The sequence below is a fragment of the Neopsephotus bourkii genome, unplaced genomic scaffold, assembly GCF_033783945.1.
Source record: "Neopsephotus bourkii isolate Nb327-2 ecotype Australia unplaced genomic scaffold, CSIRO-AGI_Nbou_v1 NB_196, whole genome shotgun sequence".
NCBI lineage: Eukaryota > Metazoa > Chordata > Aves > Psittaciformes > Psittacidae > Neopsephotus > Neopsephotus bourkii.
This window is the reverse complement of record NW_026900709.1, coordinates 810,760-832,871: the sequence shown is the minus strand read 5'-3', so window position 1 is coordinate 832,871 and position 22,112 is coordinate 810,760. Positions and strand designations below refer to the sequence as shown.

At 40.6% G+C, this 22,112-nt stretch overlaps 1 protein-coding gene across 1 annotated transcript; it reads right to left on the bottom strand.

Annotated features, from left to right (window-relative positions):
- Positions 1-1,718: 1,718 nt before the first annotated feature.
- On the bottom strand, positions 1,719-21,869 carry WDR75 (WD repeat domain 75). Its single transcript, XM_061376124.1, has 21 exons — positions 21,671-21,869; positions 21,384-21,513; positions 20,488-20,553; positions 19,764-19,857; positions 18,765-18,889; positions 18,385-18,455; positions 17,762-17,878; positions 17,105-17,193; positions 15,167-15,325; positions 14,786-14,845; positions 14,580-14,695; positions 13,941-14,113; positions 12,958-13,121; positions 11,553-11,736; positions 9,581-9,675; positions 9,051-9,146; positions 8,297-8,466; positions 7,702-7,761; positions 6,494-6,637; positions 6,330-6,421; positions 1,719-2,067 (listed from the first exon to the last, which is right to left on the bottom strand). Exons 1-21 carry the CDS (start codon positions 21,841-21,843, stop codon positions 1,860-1,862), a joined length of 2,586 nt encoding a protein of 861 aa, XP_061232108.1. The 5' UTR covers positions 21,844-21,869; the 3' UTR covers positions 1,719-1,859.
- Between the last annotated feature and the right edge of the window lie 243 nt (positions 21,870-22,112).

Below are 22,112 nucleotides of genomic sequence, written 5' to 3'. Positions count from 1 at the left end.
GACTTTTATCATGTAACTGGAATCATGAAATTAAGTTCCATGTATTTCTGTACGTCTTTTTATGTCAAATCTTTCTCTAAGGATTTTATTATGATCAAAGTAGCATTTAGAAGGAAGAAGCAGAAGCCAAAAAATCATATCAAGATTTGACTTAGTGCACTGCAGTAAATGTAGAGAACTTACTTCCATGGCCACTGAGATAGGAAAAAAATCCTGTTTTTTAAAAAACAAACATTGAGGAACAGCAGGAAAAAATAAGTTTTAAAAATAAAGCATTCCAAAGCAGGCAGACAGATGAGTTGCAGCCCTCTGAATTCATTGTTGTAATTGCAATATCTCTCAGAAGACCTTTTCAAAAAGGTTGGTCAGAATGCGCCTGCTGAATGCAGCAAAACTCTAACCACAACTGTATTTCCTGCTTGAGCAGAAAAAACATACACACAAAACTACAAAGTGAGGACTCTGTTAACCTAGTATATTTGACTGTGCAAAGCAAAATGAATTTAGTAAAGGCAAAGTTTAGAAAACATAACTGCAACAACTCTTATTTTTTTCTTGATGAAGATTCCTAAATGTAGCTTTACTACGTGAACATAAAATGAAATTGCATCCTTAGGAGCTGAATTGTACCTAAATTGTCTCTTGTTCATACCTGCTTGTTTTCCAGCAAAGCACTTCACTTTCACATGTGGAGTTTAAAAAACTCCATATTAACAAATAGCGAGACTTCCTTCTGACCTTTAAAGCCACACTTAAGTGTTGCTGACACAATAACAACACCAGGCTTCGATGCAGCCAGTGTTTCTGATACAGGTGTCTGGATCTCTATTCAACTTGCCCTTGTTTTTCCACAGAACTGAAGTCTGACATTACTTAAGAAAAAAGACAAACTTTTTGGTGTCTTTCCTAGATTAGTTCATGGTGGGGGGGGGGAATCTGTTTACTAAGCCTTTTTTCCCCCCTCTATTTTGTTTTACAAACCTCTGAGTTTCCAAAAACTGTCAATTGTCAGTTACAGTCTTAACACATTTTGCTATTTGTTCTATTGAAACTTTTCATTTAGAGAAAAATCCCTTGGGTCCAAGGTTCTGTAAAGGCTTTTATCAGTTCTAGATCTGTAGATAAGAGGGATGGAAATACAAATTGCATAATAATCTGGGGAGCTGTGATTTTTTTCAGCTACATATACCAGAACAGGTATATGTTATCTGAACAGAGAGAAAAATCCAAAAGCAGAAAACTGCTGTAGTTATGACTGTTGATGTGTTTTCCTTTACTTCCTGCTTACGTAAGTACCCTAGTGGTCAAGAATCTCCGTACTCTATGACCACTAGCAAGTATGTAGGTAACTACTTTCTACAGTCAGGCATATTAAACTGTTATCAGTATCAACAGCTAGAAAGGAACTTTCTAGGAGAAGATTTGTTACTTACCTGTATACAACGCTACTAAAACTATCCTGATTTCCCCTACCAGATCTTGAATTAAGCAGTCTTTTAACTGAAGCTCTTTGGTTCCTGTTGCTTTGGCAGCAGTAGCCCAGCCTCAGTGGGGGAGATTTTCGGGAGCTTAGCTGTCACTTTGCTAACAGATCATAAGTCAGATAATGAACTGTTTTGCCTTTTAAATACACTTGTAAGGGGAAATAAACCCCACGGCTTAAACATTCTCTAAGGTCACAACAAAGAACCAGTAACAAACTAGGCTTTTTTGAACTTTAACCCCTTCCCTCAGTTCTCTTTGCTTATGGAAGTAGAGGCTGCTAAGATTTATGGCCAAAAGACTTGATTTTTTTTTTTTAATGAATATTTAATCCACAAAAGCTTCAGTTTACAGAACAAAACCCCAAAGAGGTCCATTTAGAAAGCTGATATCCAGCTGTAGTCCATTTTTCTTAACTTCCGTAGCTCTCTTTCCTGAAATTTTGACAGTTTACATGTCATCTCTCCTAATAATTCCATAGGACTTGTATCTTCTTGTTCCATTTCAGTCACATCTCCTTCCTCATCCAAATCATCATCTGTTTTTTCACTTTCCATTTCCACTTCATCAGCAACTTCGTCAGTCCTGGAAGAAAATGATTGGAAACAACCCAATTAATGGATACTGTCACATACTATAGGAGAGGTACATTATCATGCAAATAACTAAGTAAACATTAGATTTTAGTATTTAATCTCAGGCCACTTGCAAACTGCTATACTTCTCTTCCCTCTCTGTTACAAGCCATTTTTCAAATAGCTGTCCTCTGTTTTAAGTAAACTTAAAGAAACTATTTTTCTTTCTCCAAATATTATGCATAATGTCAGAACAGGCAGATCATTATGTAAGAATTTATAATCTCACAGGATCAGAAACACTGGATACACCTGTAGATGAGATAATATTCAAGAAGGCTATTCTTCCCTTTCAAATCAGAAAAGGGTTACTTGGTCTTAAAAATTTCTACAAGATCTAGTGTTACTGGAAAAGAAAAAAGTTTTTTAAACCTGTTTGCAGTGACTGCTTCCTTCTGACTTCAAGAGTTAGACTTGTGCTGAACTAGAAAGCACACTTGCAAAGAATTATACAGGACAGTTGCCATTTAGAACATCAATGTTAACGCTATTAATTCAAATGTGTGTATATATTTTTAATCTCGTTGGGAATAACCTGCATGGCAGAACAGTACTCCCCAAATTATCTAATACAAACTATTTATCACTCAAAAACTGTAAATGGTCAAACACTGATATTATACTGTCTTCTATCTATACAGTAACATATTCTTGTCGTTCAAGAGCCCAACCCTACAACCCTTCTAAATAATTTAAATGTACACTCATGCTAGTTACCCATGTCAAAGTACAAGATCTACATGTGCAAATATTTACATAGGCCCCTGAACTCCCAAATTCTTCAGTACTGAAACTACATGCAAGTTTCCATATATTCCTTGTATTAGACTTCTGCCAGTGTTTTGCTAATATGGCAAAAAGACTTCTACTTGTGTCACCCATTAAGAAAAGCTAGCAATACTAGCTGACATAAGATAGCAGAATTGACTACACTGTTGTTATGACAGAATATAACGTGCATCAAAACTGATGCAAACAAGGTTTTTTTTCTGGGTAAGCCCTGGCAGTGTAAATCATCTTCTCTGTGGTCTCTCCAAATTCAGGATGGCCGCTAATACAGTGACACATTTTCACCTCTGACTCGGTAGGGTTTCATTGAAGACTTTAACAGATTGCACAAAGAATGCAAACATTTAACTGGCTCCAGTGTTAAGTGACAAGATATTAATCCTAATACAAGACTATAGTCATAACCCTTGTATCACAGTATCACAGTATGTCAGGGATTGGAAGGGACCTCAAAAGATCATCTAGTCCAATCCCCCTGCCGGAGCAGGAACACCTAGATAAGGTTACACAGGAACGTGTCCAGGCTGGTTTTGAATGTCTCCAGAGAAGGAGACTCCACAACCTCCCTGGGCAGCCTGTTCCAGTGTTCCGTCACCCTCACTGAGAAGAAATTTCTTCTCAAGTTTAAGTGGAACCTCTTGTGTTCCCGTTTGTACCCACTGCCCCTTGTCCTATCATTGCTTGCCACTGAGAAGAGCCTGGCTCCATCCTCGTGACACTCCCCCTTTATATATTTATATACACTAATAATTTCACCCCTCAATCTCCTCTTCTCCAAACTATAGAGACCCAGCTCCCTCAGCCTCTCCTCATAAGGGAGATGCTCCAACTCCTTAATCATCTTAGTTGCTCTGCGCTGGACTCTCTCCAGCAGGTCCCTGTCCTTCTTAAACTGAGGGGCCCAGAACTGGACACAATATTCCAGATGAGGTCTCACCAGGGCAGAGTAGAGGGGAAGGAGGACCTCTCTCGACCTACTAACCACCCCCCTTCTAATACACCCCAGGATGCCATTGGCCTTCTTGGCCACAAGGGCACAGTGTCAGCTCATGGTCACCCTGTCGTCCACTAGGACCCCCAGGTCCCTCTCCCCTACACTGCTCTCTAAGAGTTTGTTCCCCAACCTATACTGGAACCTGGGGTTGTTCCTGCCCAGATGCAGGACTCTACACTTTCCCTTGTTATATTTCATCAAGTTATTCCCCACCCAACTCTCCAGCCTGTCCAGGTCTCGCTGGATGGCAGCACAGCCTTCTGGTGTGTCGGCCACTCCTCCCAGCTTAGTGTCATCAGCAAACTTGCTGACAGTACACTCAATTCCCTCATCTAAATCATTGATGAATATATTAAATAATACTGGTCCCAGTACCGACCCTTGAGGCACTCCACTAGATACAGGCCTCCAACTAGACTCTGCTCCATAGACTACAACTCTCTGGCTTCTCTCCTTCAGCCAGTTCACAGTCCACCTCACTACCCAATCATCCAGACCACACTTCCTCAATTTAGCTGCGAGGATGCTGTGGGAGACTGTGTCAAATGCTTTGCTGAAGTCAAGGTAGACCACATCCACCGCTCTGCCATCATCCATCCAGCGTGTTATTTCCTCATAAAACGCTACGAGATTGGTCAAGCATGACTTCCCCTTGGTGAAGCCATGTTGACTGCCCCTCATAACCCTCTTATCCTTGATATGCCTTAAGATGGCACCAAGGATAAGGTGTTCCATCACTTTCCCAGGAATGGAGGTGAGGCTGACCGGTCTATAGTTACGCGGGTCCTCCTTCTTGCCCTTTTTGAAGATGGGAGTGACATTTGCTTTCCTCCAGTTCTCAGGCACCTCTCCTGTTTCCCAGGACTTGGTAAAGATGATGGAGAGCGGTCTAGCAATGACCTCCGCCAGGGCTCTTCAGGACTGCCTCCGGCAGAGTAGACAGAGACAAAGAAGTCATTCAGTAACTCTGCCATCTCTGTATCTTCTGTCACCAGGGCACCCATCCCGTTCATCAGCGGGCCTACATTGCCTCTGGTGTTAGTTTTATCTGCCATGTATTTGAAAAAGCTCTTTCTGCTGTCCTCGACCCCTGTCACCAGCTTTAATTCCAAGGAGGCCTTAGTCATCCTAGCTGCTTTCCTATATCCTCTATCAGCAGCCTTATATTCTTCCCAAGTGGCCAGCCTTTCCTTCCATGACCTGTAAACTCTTCTCTTCCACTTCAGCATACCCAGCAATTCCCTATTTAGCCACGCAGGTCTCCTGACCCTCTTCCTTGACTTCCTATGTGTTGGGATGCTCTGATCTTGAGCTCGGAAAAAGCAGTCCTTGAACGTCAACCAACTATCTTGGGCCCCTTTACCTTCAAGCAGCCTTGCCCATGGGATTTCCCCCTAGCAATTGCTTGAAGAGGCCAAAGTTTGCCCTGCTAAAGTCCAGGGTTGCAATTCTACTTGCTATTCTACTGGCCCTACCACACAAGATCCTGAATTCCACCATCTCGTGGTCACTGCAACCAAGGCAGCCCTCAACCTTCACTGCTTCGATCAGACCCTCCTTGTTAGTGAGGATGAGATCCTGCATGTGCCTGCATTCATTTTTTAGCAGCATGCATAAATCTCAGAGGAGCAAGCTACAATACATTCTAAGTACCTATCAAACTTCTCCATTCAATTGGGATTAATGCACTGTAAGACAATCTTAGCTGTATTCACAGTATACACTATGAAGTGGAGTGTACACTAAACAGTACACACTCAGATTGTGTTGTTTGTTGATTTTGTAGTGATGAGGCACTGGAACAGGCTGCCCAGGGCAGTGGTGTAATCACCATCTCTGGAAGTGTTCAGAAATGGCACAGATGAGGTCCTTAGTGATATAGTTTAGTGGTGGCCTTGGCAGTCCTGGGGTAATGGTTGGACTTGATGAGGTACAGGTTTTTGCAACTGAGTTGATTCTATGATTTTAATTAGGAATGAACTTTGAGTTCTAAACAAACTGTTAAGATTAAATTTAAGGACTAACTTCTTGCTGTATCTAGAAATCAAAACTAAGAATCATGCAGGAAGTTATCATATCAAAAGTTGAGAATCTGACATTTATCTTAAAATAGCACTAAAAACATTAAATCCCTGGAATAATGTTAAATTCATACAGAACATCTGAGTATCAAAGGCAAGATTTTGCATACAAGCACATTATGCCAAAGAACAGCAAAAATAACAGCAAAAGAACCAACAGACTACACAGCCACTCTGCATCTCTCCCCAGATCCAAGTTATTTTAAAAAACACCTTGCCATAATCAAGTGGTAACTTATGTCAACAGAAGAATGAAGAGTGCTGGAAAACTGCTTTTACGCTTAAACAAAGATGTACATAATTTAAAATAACTTCAATAACTAGGGAGAGTTCTTCCATTTTTCTTACCTTTTGTTCTCTTTGGAGATGAGCAGTGAATTAATAAATATAGGACACAGGAAGGAAGCAGATGGCAGAACATGTGCTGGAGTGTGCAAAAGCTGAAAAATAAAACAGAAGCTTTATGAAAGCTTTTGTCATGCTTTTGCTTGTACTTACTTAATTAATCTTACCTCTTTGACAGCAGGTGAATCTTGCTCATGCTTGCTATGAACAACTAGTTTTCCAACGTCTGTGTCCTCTTGTGATTGCTGTCGCCTGGGCTTTCCCAGTAACAAACTAAATGGGGTCACAGGAAGACTTTCTTCTGTTGCCAGCTTGAAAAAGGTGAAAGTTTTAATTAGACTTTTAGTGTCACAAATCTATCTCATTTTGAGTTATCAAAATTCAGAACCAACTGAGGTGACAAAATTTGACTCAACTGAGCCATATGGCTCTTTGTACTCATTCTCTAGCAGACATCCTCAGAGAATCCTACATGAAGGTAGTAAAACTTCCCAGGATTCAGGGTTCAAGAACACCACATTTAGTTGGTTGATGTACCAATTAACTTCCAAATACAGAAACTGGTGCGTGTGCCAGAAACACTAAGTATGGCTTTCAGATGCCACTTATGACTAAAAGATCATTTATACCCCAGCATCATCTGCTGAGCAACTTAATTACATAACTGGAAGCATCCTCCTAGCTCAGTAAACCTTGAGTACTGAGTTAATTCCCTACCCTCCAAAGAAAGCAATTGCTTGTACCCACATCCCCACTGGAATTTGTATTAGAAAAGTTATTAACTTATATGTCAATCTATTTTATCTAACCAAACAAATCAATCAAGTGCTGCTGTTTTATTCTGTTCAATGGATGTGAAACGCTTTTCTTCAACATGAATTTAAAGGAATGAATATCCCATGATACTTCTCCACAGAAGTACGAGCTGGAACGTGATTTTGAAATTCCTTCTCACTGATACTGACAACTGTTCATCCTCATCAGACTGTACAGCTCAGGCTACACTCAAGGTTCCAAGTGTTAAAGAAACCAAGATAAATGAAGAGCTTATTCAAATATCAAGTGGCTTTGCTTCATTTCTGTGAATCCCTTTAGGAAAGTGTAACTCTTTTTGTTCAGGGAAAACAAGGGAAGGTGAGAGCAGCTCACTAATACTTCTTTTACTTTTTAGAAAGATTTTTACCTTTTTAAAAAACAGCAATTCTGTCAAAAAATAAGCAAATACAGATGCCTCCCCCTTCAGCTAAGTGCCTATGACCCCATCTAAGGATCTGGTGTGCATTTTGATGACAGAAGGTAATTTGAATCTGACAAACAAACCAGCAGAATTCTGAACTGCTCCGTACATCTTTGTCAGAGCTTCTGTAAGAGGTACCTGTTTGCTGGATGGTGTGAGCCTTTCTTCTAGAGACCTTGTGCTAAGCGTCAAAAGCTCCTAAAATACACAACAAAGTAGCAGAGTTATAGTATGTGAAACTGCTTTTCATATTCCCATACCTTGCCTGTGGAAGCTTGCAACTGGTTCAAAAGCTTTTGTCAGTCAAGTGAAAGAGGGCAACAGGTCTCTTCTTCTTTATTTTATAAAGAAATGGAAAGGAAGCAGGAATAGACATAGAGGCTCTGTATTCATTTTTTGGGAAAACAAATAAAAAATTCCCCACCCATCCAAAAATTACGGGAAATATTGAGTATCATATGAAACATTTGGATAATCAGCAATACAGCTTCTAAGTGGCTGTTGAAGTTAAAAGGCACAGGCAATGTTCCCAAAATATCTAGTTTCTTGGATGAATGACATAGTAGAAAAACAGTTGAAAGCTTTTAATAACGAACAAAGCATGGCTTACACTGCTCTGAAATCACAAAAAGAAACTCTTATACTCAACAGAGCAGAACTCTGAATCTGTATCAATTCACATTCAGGAAAATACTTCTTCCCCAAGAACTACCTGCCCATCACTATTTCTTACTTGCGTATCCGTAAGGAAAAATAGTTGGGAACTTCTTAGCCAAAGGTATTTTTCTGAGCCCGTCATTTCAGGTTCATCTCTTGGAACAAAGGCAGCAAGCAGGATCTTCTCTTTACAAAGGTTTCTCTGGATATAGACTGGCCATGGCTCATTTGGTTTAAACACAAACACTGTAAAAAACCAAAAACATCTTCTCTTTAAATCATGACATTTTGCCTTCCTGAATAGCTGTAAAGCCCTGTGTACCACTGCCAGTAAGGGCTGAGCAGGATTGCCTTTAAGCACTAGTTTGCAGGAATTATAATTGGATAACCTTACTGCATAATAGAAGGTGCCTTTCACAGTATTTCAATCCAGAGAACAATTTTGGAAATTAATGTTTCTGTAGAACAGTAGCTCTAGGAAGCATAATCATAATTTAAAGCTCTAAAATGTGGCTGTTTTCTAAAATTCAACCAGTTTTCTATTTATAGGAGAGGGTCAAGAACATTCCAGATCCTCACCCAGAGAGCATGGTTGATCATGTGCTACATCCTGCACCAGGAACTAACTGTTAGAAGAAAAGATGGAAAGCCAACATGCTTGACTTGACTGCTGCTGTCAGACATGGCTCAGCTTCCCCTGGGTGCACAGACTCAAGTTTGTCTTATGGTTTTCATGCGGCTGAATTCCAGGAAAACCTATTCTAGAAATTACGCTTTCACAGTTTTTAATTCCACTGACTCTTACTTGTCAAAGAGGCCCCTGTACTTACAGCTGGATTCTTTGGAGAGCCATGAGACAGCAGCAATATGTTCTGACAGGGGATCAGGTTGCAGAACTAAGACGTTGAGGTGGGCACTCCATTCCACTGAAAAGCAAACACAGCAACAGCCAGAAATGAAGAGGCAGCATTCAGTTCTGTCCCACTACTTTGCAACACAAAAGGTCAAATGGGAATGACACGCAGGGTCATTACCTCTGGAAAAGGCATGCAACTTCATTTATTCCTAAGTGGATTAAAATACACAAATACTACCAACATCTACACTACCATGACATACTACCTATTGTTGTGTTATCCATCATCTAACTTAGAACTTACTCTGCACATTGCACAAGGTGTACTTCTTGCCTGAAGTATGAAAATTACATACTTCTTGCCTGAAGTATGAAAATTACTGTATTTCCATAAGACAGTTTGTAGGGGGTCGATCTAGAATCAAACTAGAATTGTTTTAAGGTTTCATAGTAAATTCAGGTGTTAAATATTACCACACTAGCAAACATTTAAGCTGATCTTACATGCACAAGTGAGCAGGTTCCAGCAACACAGAAAGCCATGATCAGTGGCACCAATAAGGTACTTGGAACATGTTAGTCTCCCAAAGCAGATGTTCCTACAGAAGTAAAAAGTTAAAACAAGTTAGTGACCTTCAGACTTCATCTGTTTCTCTATGCAGTGATGACTCACAAGTCACAACCATTCCATTAAGATTTAGTTCTGATATTTAATTTAGAAGTTTGCTTTTTGCTTTCATCTCTAGTGGCATAAAACTTCACACAGAGCCACCAGGTAGGTCTGGAAGAATTAAAAGTATGCATAAATCTACAACAATTATATATTCCTACAACATTCCAAACTCAAGGAGTGATTTTAAGCTCTTAGACAAATTTCAAACCCTTAAGTAATAGTAAGTGTTCACACTGGGACTGGAAAATAAATGCCATGTTTGAAGAATTCCTACTATTGCTCTAAGCACTAGAGAAGAGAAGCAGTAGAAGAAAAGTTATTCTTACAGGCTGTTACAATTGAAGAAAATGTGTGATTTGTTTTCACTTATTTTAATTTCCCATTCTCGTTTGACAGCAATACAACAGCCTTCTAATTTCTAATGCTATAGAAAGTTTTCAAAAACACTGATAAGGGTTGTAATTTCTGTATTAAAACATAACCCTTTAAAGTTACACAATTAATAAAGTCCTAGAGTAATTTATTTCCTTTTAATACAGCATATAGTAAAGGCTACAACAAAAGGAGCAGCTGGCTTGGGAAAAGCTTGCCACTGTACCAAGCTGTCAAGAGAAGTTTTCACCATAGATGCAGTAAAGGTGTGACTTACATGCCTCCCACAATTTTCCTGCACACCAGTTTCAGAATCATGTTTCTCAATTTCAAATCTTAGAGGGCCAGTAGAAACAAAACACACTTGATCATGCAAAAGAAAAGATTACAAGCATACACACACACAAACATGGAAGTGAGAAATCTCTCTCTTTCTATGGTTCTTTATGTCACAGTTTTTAAAACATTGTGACCACACAACGTTTTGCTTTCCATTTTAGGTGGGTCCTGGAAGCTGGCATATAAAATACCTCTGACATTACTGCAGAAATGATTATGAGAAGCAAGTTTCAGAAGCAGGTAGAAAAAACCTCCGCACTAAAAGAGAATGCTAACAGGAGGTTTGTAGCATCTTCCTGTTCCAGGAATTGTTTAGATACAAAGATGTAGCAGAGAGATTAAGTAGATGAACCCGTGAGGTCACCTACTGCCCTATTATTTCAAGGTTATTTTAAGAAAAATGGTACTTTACCTGGATCAGAAACTGCTGAATTTTAGTACAGTCCAGGAAGCTCAATATTAAGGTTGTCCTATTCTTCAACTCTGTCTTTTATCTCTACCATCAACCTACGCCATTCCTCATTATCCTTACACAACAGAACAGCATCTAGACCTTCATGATGTCTTTTTATCATGACAGCACACAGTGGAGCATGCTGAGACAGTCTGCCAGGCAAACATGGCTTTTGCCACAGAGGTTAGAAAGGATCAAGAAATCTATTTTATAATACAGATAACCAGGTCAATATACCTTTATGGTTTATCAATATAACTACTGTTTTTATGCATGCATGCACAAATAAAGAACAGATTTCTTATACTTTTTCAGTACTTTGATTCATCCCTAGATTAATGGGGAAAAAGTAAAGGGCTATTAACACACTCCTCTTACATGCACAGTGACACATATTTGAGTAAGCCAGGCACAGAAGTCACAAGAAAGTAACAAGACAGAACTGCAAAACTTGATCTTACTATTTTTGACAGTATGCTACCCGCCACCTAGAAGCAGTTTTAGAGTCTTTTCTATATATGAACTTAAGACTGTTAAATTCAATGTTTAGATGAACATACAGGAGGTCTTGGGCTGCTATGAATTGATTCTTTCTGTTCCAAGAGTTCAAGGCATAGAAAAACACATGATAAACATACCTTATTTTTCCAGGTGGATGGCAAAATGTACACTTAAGTTCCCAAGTCACTGAATCCCATACAGTGACAATTTCTTCAAAGCTAACAGCAAGCAAAGAACCATCTTCTGAGAAACAGCAGTTTGTGGCTTGGTAGTTGTGGTAGCTGCCTACAAAGTCACAGCTCCAGCTCACACTCTGCTGTGCTGCATTGAGCAATTAACAAGGTAGTTAATGCAAGTTTATACATGAAGAAAGAAGAATTCAAGTATGAGAGCTGCAAAATAAGCTCAAGAGGAAGACAGACTCATTTCAGAAGTCTTACATTCTTGAGGAGCGCAGAGATTCTGTATTATTCTAGTACATGAAATATCTAGTAGGTTTTTCATTTGTCCTCAGTTTTGCATTCAAAAAACGAATCCCGAGACTGACATGGTACAATATTCATGTTTACTTTGCCAGCTACATTAAATGTGCTCTCAAACATGCAGATGTTAGATAAAAGGAAAAAAGATACTGAAGGAGATTCAACATTTAGTGTTCTGAAACATACTGTTCTTTTAAACTGTAGCAAGAACACAAGCATTACTAAAAATCTGAATGCAGCATGCATTTGAGTTCAGCAAAGCTCACAGTTCATGTACATGAAGTCTGAGGATCACAGTGGCCCATCAGCATGGTCAGCTTTGTGTTGGTTAACCTACCAGTGTACCCCGCTGGCATACCTGCCCCAATGCTGATAATAACCATCAAATAAACAGCAAAGTGATGTACTTACCACATAACATACACTTCTGAGTATAAATAAATTCATACAACGTGCTTTTCAAACATGAGTAAGATGAGGAAAGAAAGGAAAATAAGTTCATTCTATGCTAAGATACCCTTTATATAATGACTATGAGTTGATGATTAAAAGACCTGCCTGTAAAAAAAAGGAGCCAGAAACAGTTCACTACTTAAAATGGCACGGCACCATCTAGAGGCAGACTGAGAGATCTGCTGCAGTTAAAAACACTCCAGTGTGTTCTGCTTATGAAGGGATGAGTTTATTAACAGAAACTGCAGCACATTGAATCTTTCTACCTAAGCATTCCCTGCTCTGTCCCTGCTGGGCAAATACACCACAGAAGCCAGCACTAATTTCTACTTTTACACTTTTAAACAATCAACTGAGGCTGCCTTTCCCTTTTGCAGCAAGTTCAGCAAGGCCTTTGCTATTTCAGGAACCTCCACATTAATCCATAGAACCACAAAACTATGACAGAACTCTTGTCACATATGATGCAGAACACAGTACTTCATGCAACTGCAACCACAGAAATAGGTAAAAGCATGGGATGCAAGGGCCTAGTTCTGACAGGGTGAAGTTAGGGTAAGAATTTCTATAGCATGTCACAAGATGATAAGCATGTGACCATACTTACCTTCTGGATCAGTGTCTTCTACGATCATCCAGACTTTAAACACACAGTCTCTACCAGCTGTTACCAGTATCGGAGAGTCATCTTCCAATTCATCCATGTCACGAAAGCACATGTCTGTTATGTGGTCCTCATGGGGTGTATTTACCCTAGTATTCAACTTAAAGCTATAGGAAAACAAAACAGAAGCTGCCACTTTATTTCATTTTGGAACTTGGGAAAGATTTCAGTTTTTAAGGTGATTCTGAAAGGGGCAGGGAAAAAAGGAATCAAAGCAACTTCTGTTTAATTAGGTAGCTAAATGGTATTGCATTTACAGATCACATTTCCCTAATCACCTCCATACAGTGAGAGAGGTTGTGGCCCACCACTAAGAAGGGATTATCACTAAGCAAGCATAGTTCTCAAATATTCAGCCTGCGCTCTGGGCAGTCTTTCCAGGACTTAGAACATCAGTCACGTATCTACTACACAGATCAACTTTGTTTTGCTTTGTTTCTTCTTTAAGCAAATAATGACTTATAGTAAAAATATATATTTTTTTAATAAGAAAATAAGGGAAAGTGTATGAGCCAGATGCATACGTTAGCTAAAGAAAAAAATCAACTATAAAATCATAATCATCTGTACCCTAGAAGGACTAATCAATTCATGATGGATTAGACAGAGGCTGGAAAACTGAACAAGCTATAGAAACCTTTCCTTCAAGGCCGTGATTTTTAATACCAAGGAAATATGTGAATTTATGGTTAAAACAGTTTGTCTGATTACTGTAAGTGAATCAGACTGAGAGCAATAATTTTTGATCTGTACTTATGTCAACTTTGTGTTGTTTCAGATGCATGTAGCATGCATGGTAAACTCTCCCTAGGGTATTCCCTAGTGTTTTTTATCTGGAAAAACTGTCTTTAAAAGATAGAGCCTGCACACAATTTGTGTGATACTTAAGATTTTGACACCTAGAAGGCCAGTTCTATTATCATTACCTTTGTGTTTCTTCATCATAGAACCACAGCTTCAACTGTAACTCGGGGTCAGCTGCTTCTTCTCTCTCTTCCACTGTTGCCAGCCACTTGCCTCGGGCACTAAAAGCAACCTTGACCAAGTCAACTTGCTTTAAACCTGCCTGGTGAATGTACTGTCGCTGCACAATATCCAACTGCAAAACAAAAAGGCCAAAATTAAATTTCAAAATTCAAATATAGATTTAAAGATATCATTTATAGAACCACGGAAAAATGATGTTCTGAAAACAGCAATTAGAACTGACTGGCTCTGGCATACAAAAATAATGTGGGGGGAAGTATAATTAGGGCACGTAACACTCCACAAGAAATCTATGGATTCTTATGGAATTTCCTTGTAGGAAAGGATGAAAAATAAAATACAATAGGGGGGATTTAACCTAGAATTTCTTGATGTTTAACACACTGTATTTATTCAGCTATCAACATTTAGCTATGCTTACAAGTATAAGAATATTGTAATAAAGCTGAAAACATCTCAGCTTGGAATCCAGTCTCACAGTATAGCTGCTGGCTTTTGTCCCATTTGCCATATTAAGTCCCCAAATAAGTTCTGATGCATGACTTATTTAAGTTGTAGTATAAGCCCATCCAACTTACACTGAACAGCTGCTGATCACTTTGGAGAGAATAGAACTGCAAGTGGCCAGGCTCTCCATTCAGCACCAAAGCTTTGGTTCTAGGATCAACCACTAGACCAGTCTTCACATCTATACCTAGAAACAAAAAGTCAGATGACAAGTTACCCAAGATGGAAAGTGAGACATTCTTCCCCCAAAGTGGAAGGCAAATTTTATTGCACTTACTTTTGATTAGCCCTTGAATACTTTTGGAAAATCTGAGGTTGCTGTTGATAATTGTAATTCCTGAAAGGAAAAGCAGTGAAAGTGTTGTGATAGGCTTCTGCAATATAACCACATCTCATGGTTGGGCAGGGACCTTAACCAGCTGTACTTAATCCTATAAATGTGTCTTTATGACAACCCTACACCAAGATGGACAGCCAAGTTACAGCAGTCACCAGGCACATTCACAAAACTAATGAAAGAGCCAAAGATCACTTAAAGCACTTGTTCTTTCAGATCAATATTGAATTTTTATGTAGTATCTAGTTAATTCATCTCAAATTAATAAAGCTCAAAGATTTGCATTCCATTTTGTATCACATAAAAGATGTTTTGGCTTACTGTTGTCTTTATGCAAGGTGCAACAGAGAGAGCCATCAGATGACACGGAGATGTACTCAATAGGAGATCCCAAACGAGGAAGGAAATCTTTCCGACAGTCTGATTCATTGTGCCACAGAACTAGAACAGATTCAACTCCACCACTCAGCAAGCTGGTTCCTTTTCCAGAAAAAAAAATACAGTTACAGGTTTTGGTTAAAAAAAGTATCATTAGCATACATGTTTACAATGACAAAAAAGTTTCTAAAAAACCTTTCCTAAACTGTCATGAACAAAGCAATTGTTTCTCATATTGGGCCTGGGCACAAAGATAAGTTTCTCATCATCCCATGCTAAATTGCTACAGAAACTTGGAAGAAATAACAAGAATTTGTGCTAAAATTTAACCTGTTTTGGGAGTAGTAGATCCCATTACTGTCTGAATCATCTGAATTATTTGCGTTAGAACATAGCTGAATTGTCCTTCTAACAGAAGTACTAGCAGTAAGAAATGCTCTAAGGAGAATAGCTCAGGTCACACAATTCAGATAAAAGTTAACTGTATTTTTGCCACTAGGTTTGAGCTCAGGCAAGACTGGCTTATTTTATTTGGAGGCAAATAAGCCTCTGGCAAGAACTCATCAGTATTACTGATGGAGTCTAGTTGGAGGCCTGTATCTAGTGGAGTGCCTCAAGGGTCGGTACTGGGACCAGTATTATTTAATATATTCATCAATGATTTAGATGAGGGAATTGAGTGTACTATCAGCAAGTTTGCTGATGACACTAAGCTGGGAGGAGTGGCCGACACACCAGAAGGCTGTGCTGCCATCCAGCGAGACCTGGACAGGCTGGAGAGTTGGGCAGGGAGTAACTTGATGAAATATAACAAGGGAAAGTGTAGAGTCCTGCATCTGGGCAGGAACAACCCCAGGTTCCAGTATAGGTTGGGGAACGACCTGTTAGAGAGCAGTGTAGGGGAGAGGGACCTGGGGGTCCTGGTGGACGACAGGGTGACCATGAGCCGACACTGTGCCCTTGTGGCCAAGAAGGCCAATGGCATCCTGGGGTGTATTAGAAGGGGGGTGGTTAGTAGGTCGAGAGAGGTCCTCCTTCCCCTCTACTCTGCCCTGGTGAGACCTCATCTGGAATATTGTGTCCAGTTCTGGGCCCCTCAGTTTAAGAAGGACAGGGACCTGCTGGAGAGAGTCCAGCGCAGGGCAACTAAGATGATTAAGGGAGTGGAGCATCTCCCTTATGAGGAGAGGCTGAGGGAGCTGGGTCTCTATAGTTTGGAGAAGAGGAGATTGAGGGGTGAAATTATTAGTGTATATAAATATATAAAGGGGGAGTGTCACGAGGATGGAGCCAGGCTCTTCTCAGTGGCAAACAATGATAGGACAAGGGGAAATGGGTACAAACTGGAACACAAGAGGTTCCACTTAAACTTGAGAAGAAACTTCTTCTCAGTGAGGGTGACAGAACACTGGAACAGGCTGCCCAGGGAGGTTGTGGAGTCTCCTTCTCTGGAGACATTCAAAACCGGCCTGGACACGTTCCTGTGTAACCTTATCTAGGTGTTCCTGCTCCAGCAGGGGGACTGGACTAGATGATCTTTTGAGGTCCCTTCCAATCTCTAACATACTGTGATACTGTGAAGTGAGGAAAAGGAAGTGGTGGTGGGGGGAAAAGAGATAAGAGGAAGGGTTGGATTTTACATTCTAACACAGAAGGCAGATATTTGATACTATGAATGCCAGTCAAAATATATGACAAGAACTGCCTCCTTTTTCATTTCAGATCCTTCCTGGACATATTTGAAGTTCTAGATACTACTTTGTTAATAGACAAACTTGAACTGCTATTGATTTTTTTCCCTCCCTGCTGGAACTCTGATTTCAAGAGCATTGGTTTGCTTGTTTTTTCTTTCTTTTTTTTTTTTTTTTCTTTCTTACTCACCCTCCACAGAGTAAGCTAGATCCATGACAGTATCATGATGCCAGTGCAGTGTGGAAAACGTGTACTCTTTCTTGTGGTAGAAATTCCTCCTATATGGGGAGGAACAGAACAGTTCTTTAAGCACATCAACAGAGCAAATGAAAGGAAATACTTAAGTATACCACCCTCTCTTCTAACTTCTAGACAAGGGTTTCTTGTACGCTCAAGTGATGCAAAGGGAGGGAAAGAACAGTGCTAGCAGGTTTTCACCACCTTCCTGGTGCACACTGCATACCTTAGACATACTCAACAATTCAGCAGTGGGGAGGAACTTGGCAAGCATATTGTTCTTATCTGTGCAATTCTGCTACTGTGCTGTCCCTAGGCCTCTATGTGCCCATAAAGAGTTATTTCAGCTGTTTCTGCATTACCTTTTTCAAATACAGTTTAGATTTGTGAAGCACAGGAGTTATTTTCCCATATGATATTAAACTGAAGCTGTACCTTGAAGTCAGTGTGTCAGTACTGCAGCTTCACAGGGCTTTGCCACTCAGTTCTCATTATGACTTCTGAAAATGGCAATGCTATGTGTGAATCAGACTGCTTTGCTCAGGTTTCACTTAATTCTTATGATCACATCAGTTTATGGGGTACATAGTTGAACCAAAACATGCATACCAGAGGCGAATCTTTCCATCAGCATGGCCTGTTGCGATACAATCCTCTGTAGGATGACATGCTATGCAAGTGAACTGACTGCTTCTATTTTTTGTCTTCGCTGTATTTACAGAAAACCTTCAAGAGTTCAGAAAGTAACTTCAATTATATTAGGGTAAACAAAGCTTCAAAAGGATTACCTAATGCCCACACAAATAATTCTGACTAGCAAAATCACACATCTCTAAGTTGTTATCATCACATGCACTCTCAAAAAAAGTGACATATTTTTCTACTTATTTTTTTTGCTTTCAATCAAGCTGAAAGATCTGTCCTTCCTTTTCTCTCCTTCTCCATCCCCACCCCTACCCCCCTTTCTCCCTGACCAAACTATGTAACTTGTTTTAGTCCAGCATCAGCCTAAGCATTTATCTGAAAAAAATACATGCCTGAGCTAAAAAGCCGAGCTGCTATTGTAGCACCTGTCTGCCTCTACAGGAAGCTTCTTACATAGTGACTATACCCCCTCCAGCATAAAATCAAATGCCTGTTGACAAATGTAAACTAATGCGTGCACGCATCACCAGTTAAGAGACATTTATGATATATGTCACTGAATCAATACCTGACACTTTCATTCTTACCTGTTCAACTGCTTCTGTTTAAAAAAATAAACTTGGAGATTAGCCTCCTTCACTGATGCCACATATTGACCCTGTTATAGTAAAACAACAACTTAGGACATAGTTTGTTTTCTTACACATGAAAGAAAAAAATCATATTATGAAATATTTATAATTGAATATATAAGCTGATGTTAAGTAAATATTTTCCTATTTTAAGTGTTGTTCTTTTATTTTAATAATAGAAAGTGTAGGTCTGACATATTCATTTAACTCCAGTTTCGTTTCTGTGCTGCTGTGCTTGTATAAAAGCATAAAAGCATATAGTTCATCTGACAGGCAAAAAACCCGAACCCAACCAATACCCAAGAGAACAAAAAAACCCCAAAAGGTGAATATACTTCTCTTCCAAATGCAATATGCTTCGGTGACGCATCCACACCATTCAAAACCACTGACAATTCCTTGGCTTCCACATCTTGGCCTGCTGTTTTTGTCAGCTTAACTGAGACCAGCTGGAATGTATCTGAGCAAAGAAACATCTGTTGTCAAAAGGCTTTTATGAACAAGTTTATATATGCCCATTACAAATGAGCTTTAAGCCCTTTCTATCTTAAAACTAACATGAAGTGGTAAATGCTCCACCCCTGGCAGTGCTCAAGGTGAGGTTGGACAGAGCCTTGAGCGACATTGTCAAGGGTGAGGAGCTCCTGCCCGTGGCAGGGTGTTGGAACTGGATAAGCTTAAGGTCCTTTCCAACTGAAACCATTCTATGATTCTACAACATTTTTGTAAGTGTGCAAAAGCTTTTAATACCTTTCAAAAAATAACTTTCAGGTATTTTAGTTGAAACAATAATATCAAAGATTGAGGACCAGCTAGTGAATACCAGTGCAACTGTAAGCAAACCCCAAGCAAAGTTACATAGAATTTGCTCTTGGTTTGAAGTAACATTTGTAGCAATAGTTATGAGTAAAGTCATGCTATATTCATATTTATGTTGGACAAAATTTAAGGAATAAATTATCTAGGCATGCTGTTAAATATGACAAGTTATCTATGTTAATGCTGCTTAAGGTGGGTGAGCAGTCACAAGCACTGCAGCATACCCTGTATCATGGTAAATACTGCTTAAAGATTTACTGCACCTACAACATATGCATGCAGTATGTGTGTTAAAAGTCAAGATAAGCACTCTTCTAGACAAATGTTAGAAAGCAGGTAACACAGAACGAACACAGAAAAAAAGGTACAAAATGCAGGACTGCAGACATCTGGCACAGGACTTCGAAATATTTTCAAAACTAAGACATTAAAGTACGTTCTTGCAGCATACCATTCACTGACATGACTGTAGCTTAAGACACAGAATGACAAGGATGATGCTAATCATACTGTACCTCTTTCACCACTCTTTGGAATTACTACAAATACTGAATCCTCAGAACTAGCAAGTGCATACAGTGCCAGAAGTTTGGATCCTACACTGAAAGTCTGAAGAAAAAGAAGATGAGGAGATCAACAATTACCACATTTGTGTACTGTTTTCAATACTGAAAACACGTGTTCTTTAATGAAACTGATGCATTAAAATTCTCAATTCTACAATAAATGAGAAGACCTTTATTCTAAGAAGGACTAATACAAATGTTAAAACAGTACTAAAAATACAAGACATCAGATTTACTGAAAAACCTGAAAGTACCTTATGCCTAATACAAGGCAGAAAGTCCACCTATAGGAAAGTGCCTCTCTTTAGCAGAAAACGTGAGCAAAGGGACAGTCAGCAGCACACATTTTCAAGCCATCATATCAGTTCCTACTGGCATATCACAAACTGCAGCACACTCCCCAAGAGCTACGCTGGACTCTGAACAGCAAGGAGCAAAGTTACATGGCAGTACATATCCCACCTTTTCTCCCCCAAAAGATTCTGCATTATCATGAATTTCTGCAGTGACACACACAATTGCCACATTCTATCATGCTATAGACAGACATTTTTCAGGCTGTTTTAATGGCAGAACAGCACACCTCAGTCTGATTTGTGCCCATTTGTAGTAACAGCTGCAGAAATCCTTATTCTGGATCTGACATGTGCTCAACAGGAATAACTGAACATACTTTAATGGGAATGCCATCCATGAAGTCCCACAGCTTAATGCTGCCATCAAGAGAAGAAGAATAGAGCTGAGGGGGGGAAAAAAATTATATATCAGAGCCAGCTTTTACATAAAATCACAGCTTAAAAGTTGATCAACAGAACTGATTCCAAGTGATTGAATCACCAAAAATACAGGAATACAGGACACAGACCAGCTCTGTGCTATCTTCAAAGAAAGCACAATGCAAATACAACACTATTATTCCAGTACGAAACATACATTTTCACCAAATGTAAATGAACCAACAAATACTTGTGCTTAAACACTTGAGACTAATAGTGCACATGCAGATATCCATTATGTGAACAAGCACTAATCTTTGTATCAGATTTTACATACATAATATGCAATCCATCTGGGCAACTGTATCTTTTTTTTTGCGTGTAACACCAAAAAACTCCAAGCATACTGAGAGCCAGGGCAGGGGCAGCAGCAGCGCACAGGGAAGGCAGGCTGCCAGTAGACAGAGCCACTGGGCAAATTAAAGGGATTAAGTCCCATCTGTATCGGCAGATGGAGAGGATCAAACACCAACCACAGTAAATGTTACTGATTTTCTTGCATGCTTCTTTCCCCCCCTTCAATCAACAAAATGAAAACCCGGAAATTTTGCCGATATTTCCATTTTGCCATTGCTCCCCTCAACCAGTGTAACCCATACGATGTTTCACTTTTCTGTTTGTAGAAAACAGCCTTAAGGCTTGCCCTTCCAGCCGTAAACATTAGCTGAACAACACTCTAATCTCTTCCAACCCTTTCTCAAACTCCAGCCAGCCCCCAGACACCCCGCAGCGGCACTTAAGCTCGGCCAAGGGGAAGAAGCACCCCCCAGCCAAACCCTCCTTCCCCCCAGACCTGCATGTGGTTGTGCGGGTTGAGCTGGATGCCCGTCACCAGGTCGGCATGGCCGCCCATCAGCTGCAGCGTCTCCTCAGTAGCCACGCTGTACATCTTCACGAAGTCGCCGGAGGCACAGAGCAGGTACCTGAAGCGTGGAGGCGGGAGGGGAGCAACGCCGTTAACCCGCACACCCGGGAGCGGCCAGGCCGCAATGACACCAGCGGCCAGCCGTCATCGCGGCAGAGCTTAGGAGCACGTCTCCCGCCCCTAAGGGTAGAAGCCCGGGTCCCAGCCCCACTTACTTGGAATCGGAGGAGAAAACGGCCCTGGCGCCGTAGATGGTGCCACCGCCACAGCGCACCACGCGGAGCGCCACCGGCACCACCATCTTGGCCAGGCAGAATTCCGACTTTTCCCCCGGCCCGTCCTCCTCCGGTGCCCAACCGCGACACTGAGTTCCGCCCGACACCGGCATGGCGGCTGGGGTGGCGCCGCGCCACCGCCGATTGGCTCCTTGGCTGTGACGTATACGTGGCGGGCTGCTCGTGCAGCCTCGTGCCTCCGCAGGCCTGTCCGCCATTAGGAATCGGCAGCGCAATCGCCGCGCGTCCTGTATGCCGCGGGGAGAGTCCACCCGGTGCTGCTGCCGCCCCCCGCGGGGAGAACCCGGCCGTGTGCCAAGGACAGCGCTCCTGCATGGGCCTCAGGGTGGCTGCTGGACCCGTGCCGCTGTGAGGGAAAGCT

Bases quoted from the DNA above. Each gene is read 5' to 3' on its own strand.
- WDR75 (XM_061376124.1), bottom strand. From the start codon at position 21,843: ATGCCGGTGTCGGGCGGAACTCAGTGTCGCGGTTGGGCACCGGAGGAG. The intron at 9,147-9,580 runs GTAAGATCAGCT...TTTGCTTTTCAG, and splicing joins GAACCTGCTCACTTGTGCAT to TGGAATGGAGTGCCCACCTC. The intron at 6,638-7,701 runs GTACCTCTTACA...ACCTTTTTCAAG, and splicing joins TCACACCATCCAGCAAACAG to CTGGCAACAGAAGAAAGTCT.